General features: G+C 48.8%; 2 protein-coding genes across 3 annotated transcripts in view; one reads left to right on the forward strand and one right to left on the reverse strand.

Annotated features, from left to right (window-relative positions):
* Positions 1-146: 146 nt before the first annotated feature.
* Positions 147-1971, forward strand: LOC115539801 (transcription factor jun-B). Of its 2 annotated transcripts, XM_030350614.1 has the most exons (2): positions 147-321; positions 564-1971. In XM_030350614.1, the coding sequence occupies exon 2, from the start codon at positions 614-616 to the stop codon at positions 1589-1591; it is 978 nt and encodes a 325-aa protein (XP_030206474.1). In that variant the 5' UTR covers positions 147-321; positions 564-613; the 3' UTR covers positions 1592-1971. The 2 variants fall into 2 exon arrangements, with proteins under 2 accessions (XP_030206474.1, XP_030206473.1); XM_030350613.1 differs by having other exon boundaries at positions 149-1971.
* A 797-nt stretch (positions 1972-2768) lies between these two features.
* Positions 2769-5000, reverse strand: part of prdx2 (peroxiredoxin 2) — a 6964-nt gene continuing 4732 nt past the window's right edge. The window contains exons 5-6 of the mRNA XM_030350630.1: positions 4705-4835; positions 2769-3089 (exon numbers count right to left, since the gene is read on the reverse strand). Of these exons, the coding sequence (XP_030206490.1) occupies positions 3007-3089; positions 4705-4835 (214 nt within the window). The 3' untranslated portion in view covers positions 2769-3006. The remainder of the gene's footprint in view (positions 3090-4704; positions 4836-5000) is intronic.

Genomic DNA, 5000 nt, shown 5'->3' on the forward strand with positions numbered 1-5000 from the left:
TATATATATATGTTATATAAACATAATATAACAGCCCAGAGGTCTACCACTGTCCTTTTCCTGGATACAACGTCATTCGGTCACCACGTCAATCTACTACGTCATCCGGGGGCGGGGCTTACACACCTCCGCGGTATTAAAAACCCGGAGCGAAACCTAGACCCATTTGATTGAAGCCCGCCTGTGTGGAACACAGTGACGCACAGCCACACACAAACGCGCACTAAAAGAGACACAACTCGGGACCAAAACCAGAGGTTTAGTCACCGGACTTCACTTCCGATTCACCAAGAGAGACTAAAGACCAAAAGCAACGACTTGGTACAGTAGCCTACTGTTATCCGCTATATTGGAGGTTTTAGCAGTAGGCCTACTTTGATAACATTGATCTTCACATAGTAACCTAGTGCGTCGGGACTGGCTACTACCGCTGAGAGAGAGAGAGGGGGACACCGAAGAGTTTATCCCTGTTTGACTTTGTCTATTCTTCTTGAAAAATATGTCCGCACTAATGGAACAACCCTTTTATGACGACTCGTTTCTCTCTGCTTTCGGCCGTCCAGGAGGCGCTGCTGCCCCGCCACCGGACCCCAAGCTGCCCCGGCAGCAGAACATGACCCTGGACCTCTGCGACCCCTACCACCGCTCCTCCTCTCACCTCCTCAAGCCGCACCACCTGCTGCGCGCCGCCGCGGCCGATGGTGACTTCTACCCGAGCGTGCACGCGGACGTCGGCTCTCTGAAGCTCTGCGCCTCGAACCCCGACCTGGAGCGACTCATCCTCCAGAACAGCACCGGAACCCCCACCATCACCTCCACCTCCACCCCCAGCGGGTTCACCTACAGCCGCAGCATCACCGAGGAACAGGAAGGCTTCGCGGACGGCTTCGTCAAGGCGCTGGACGACCTGCACAAGATGAACCAAATGGCGCCGCCCCCCAACGTGTCCATCGGTGGCGGGACCCTCGGTACCCACAGCGGGGGGGTCCCCGCCTCCTCGGTGTTCGGCTCCTCGCTCCAGGCCGACCACCACCACCTCGAATACACCAACCTGAGCAACTGCACGCCGAACACCGCCAACATGTCGTCCTCTGCGCCCAGCTACCCCTCCACCACCATCAGCTACCTGCCCCATCACCAGTACCCCCACCACCACCACCACCAGCTGCCCCCCCAGGCGCACGGGTCTTCCCACCACTTCCAGCACTCCCTGCCCGGCGCAGGGATCCTCCACGCGCAGCGCTACGGAGGGCTGATGAAGGAGGAGCCGCAGACGGTGCCCGACCTGCAGAGCAGCGACTCCGGCTCCCCGGGGCCGATGTCCCCGATCGACATGGAGAACCAGGAGCGCATCAAGGCGGAGCGCAAGAAGCTGAGGAACCGCCTGGCCGCCACCAAGTGCCGGCGGCGGAAGCTGGAGCGCATCTCGCGGCTGGAGGACAAGGTGAAGCTGTTGAAGAACGACAACATGGGGCTGTCCAACACCGCGTCCCTGCTGCGGGATCAGGTGGCCCAGCTCAAGCAGAAGGTCATGACGCACGTCAGTAGCGGCTGTCAGCTCATGATGCCGCCTAAAGTCAAGTCTTACTGAAGACTGAAGTAAACGCACTTTTTCTGGAGCTGCTGAACAATGCAGAGAGGACATGGTTGGTCGTGGAGCGACACTGGGGAACAAATTAGAGAAGTTCTGGTGCGTATGGAGACGAGGAGACGTGGAGGACTATGGACTTTATATGGAGGCTAAGTGATGTGGAGGGTGGTTGTCTTGCCTTCAGGGACCACCAGAGAGACGCACTTAAAAGACTGAAACACTTTGGGGCATTTGGATCAAGTTTTGATGATGTTCCTGTCTTTGGCTTTGCCTGTTTACATTCGACCGTGACGCGTTCATGTGGTACTTAACTTATTGGTTTCTTATTGGTTGTGTTTTTTTGTACAGTATATATATTTAAGTAAATAATATGAATTGAAGAAATGTGTTGGGCGTTCTTTTGAGGGTGGCCGATGCCCATATTTATTGTGGTATTGATTGCCGTCAAGTAGCCTACATACCATTGGTTTATTTTGCTATTAATTGTCGTTAAAATTAAATCAGTTTTATTTTACCATTAGGTACATAAATAATTCATTGTTTAAAACATATTGGTTAATTATTTTGCTATGAATTGCCGTTAAAAGTCCATAATGTCTTTTGAACCAACCATATCTGGTCGCTGCAGTGCATCAGTCGACCAGTAGGGTGCCTCGACTGGTTCCGCTCTGCGCGTCCCGGCGTGGGACGGTTCTCTTGACGTCAGGACAGGCCCATTTATGGTCAAACCTGCCGGCTGACGTAATATACCAGCAGGTTTCCGGGAACTCCTGCCTCCTACAGAGCCGGTCAGACCCCGACACTCACAGCCCTGGTTTCCCCAGTAAGGCCAGTAAATGGTTTATTTCCAACAGGGGACTTTCCCCGCAATGTTATTTCTACTTCCCCAAAACATCCCGTGCTCATTGCGAGGGCTTATAAAGATGTCACGGCCTGTTCCCTTTAGATGCAATCTAAGCCTTTTCCCCACAATTGCCAAACTGAACAGCTAGTTGTGTGTAAACCTCTGGTCACGTCATAACAGGTATGATATGGGAACCATAAAAGTCATTACGGTCGAAGTTGTTAAACGTCCGTAAGACAACTAAAACCGCAACTAACTAAAATAACGAGATCCAATCCTAGTCCAATGCTGCTACCTAGTGACGGAAAAGGGCACAACAAGGAACTACCAAGACACGATCGATGCTTTATTAAAGAGCAGACAATACAAATAATACCATCCAGAATATGTTAAGTGTTACCAGTTTCAGTGCTCGGGACTTGAAAAGTATGCCACAGTTAACTATCCAGAAGAGTTTGGTTTAACACGGTCAGTTATAATACAAGTCGACTTGGTTCTGGGGTAAAAGCAACTGCTAGACAGGAATCTACACTTAAGTGCTATGGTTCGATCTGAACTCAGATGAGGAACATCACTGCTTGGAGAAGAACTCTTTGCTCTTCTTGATGTCGGGAACGATGGTATCATTGCCGGGCTTCCAGCCAGCGGGGCACACTGTGGAGGGGAGACGGTTACGTTAACAACACACGGAATCAGTGACACGGGTACAATATTGACACACACACACACACACAAACCGGGCTTCAACAGTCCAGCACAGAAATGAGTACAACACGCCTAAACACACTGATTCAGTCTGCGTATACCCTAGAGTGGTTCCTATACCAGTATCGGAAATTTCTCTGATTCTGCGTAAAATGCAGTATAGGGTATCGCCGATTATGCAAGTGTATGCAGTAGGGCTGTAACGATACACAAATTCACGATTCGGTTTGTATCACGATTGTTGACCCACGGTTCGATACATCCCACGATTCTTTTAAATTTAAAAAGCATTTTATTTAAACAACACTTAAATACCAATTATCTTAATGTAACATTTAATAACAAATAATTTGGAACACTGAACAGATTTGAACCGAAAGAATCCTATTAAAGTATAGCTAAATTAATAAAGAAATAACCAAAGATTGCAGTTGGAGGATGCTTTTTGCTGGTAGGCATAATAGGGCCCCTTTAACCGTTTGGTTGGTTTATTCAAATATCCTTATTAGCGCTTCTTATTAGGCTATGTAGCTTAAATAATGACATAATCAGGCCGTATAGAATGCAACATGTTTAATAGCCTAACTTTCAATAGATGAGGAAAAACATGAACGTCGCAATAACGAGGCATAGTGTTACGAGTAGCATATGTGTGTGCGCGAGAATGGCAGTGTGCGTATGCGTGTGTGAGTGACGTCAGCGAGTGAGTGGACGAGCGAGGAGAGCGAGCGGTAGCGCGTGTGAAGAAGTGAAGAAGCGAACGAGTCCGGTAGAATAAAGTACCCATCTTGTCAATAATCGGTGGCCGCTTCATTCCGACCTATAAGCAGACAAACTGCCAGTCAAATCACACAAAACAATAGAGACAGGATCACACAGGCAATTTTTTTCGCGCTTGGCCCACTCTGGATAAATGTCGTTCATATCGCATATGAGGACTTCGACGGAGAGCTGTGATCACAGAGAGGGCATCTCGTCACATATTTACGGCATCGATAGGAGGGGGCGCTGTCAGCAGACTATTATTTAGACAAATTATTAGCAAATGTCAATCGGACAATTTGACCGAAGAGTTAGAAAGGGCATATCGCGCTTCTGCCTTCTCACACCGCGAGACAGGTTTGTGGCTCTGAGTATCGCGATTTTCGGTTTGATACGCGTATCGTTACAGCCCTAGTATGCAGCGATCAGATACCATCACGTGACTTGCTCACTTTCTACCACAGGCTGAGAACATCAAACACTACGCGTTATGCTGCGTTTGTTAACGGCCAGAGGTGCAAAGTCGGAACGGGAAACGCGTCATTTCCGACCTGCGTGCGTTTGGAGTTAAAACATGGATGCTGAACTACGAGAATAAAAATATATTATACATTTTAATTATTTAGTTTGAAAGTAAGTGAACTGGCTATACATCCCTGTCATCCTAAGAGATCCCTTCAACAAGAACCAGTGATTCTAGTAGTTACAATGCTAGATGCTGTATAGGTATCAGCCGATACTCAAGTTCAAGAATCTGTAAGGAAAAAAAACAACAACTATCGGATCATCGTAGTTGACCCACCTTCTCCGAACTTGTCGGTGTGCTGGAAGGCCTGGACCAGACGCAGGGTCTCGTCCACCGAGCGACCCACGGGGAGGTCGTTGATGGTGATCTGCCTCAGAATGCCCTTATCGTCGATCACAAACAGACCCCTATGAGAGGGACGAGGTAAACACAGGACAGAGGACGGTCAGAGAACAGTCCCCTGTGAGGACATACAATGGCCTCCGTTTGAAGTCCAGAAACGCTTCACCAACGAGTTCAGAGCAACACATCCAAGAGCAAAACAAAAAACAGATTCATTTGAATTGGGTTTG

The sequence above is a fragment of the Gadus morhua genome, chromosome 3 (genome assembly GCF_902167405.1).
Source record: "Gadus morhua chromosome 3, gadMor3.0, whole genome shotgun sequence".
NCBI lineage: Eukaryota > Metazoa > Chordata > Actinopteri > Gadiformes > Gadidae > Gadus > Gadus morhua.

Bases quoted from the DNA above. Each gene is read 5' to 3' on its own strand.
- LOC115539801 (XM_030350613.1), top strand. From the start codon at position 500: ATGTCCGCACTAATGGAACAACCCTTTTATGACGACTCGTTTCTCTCT.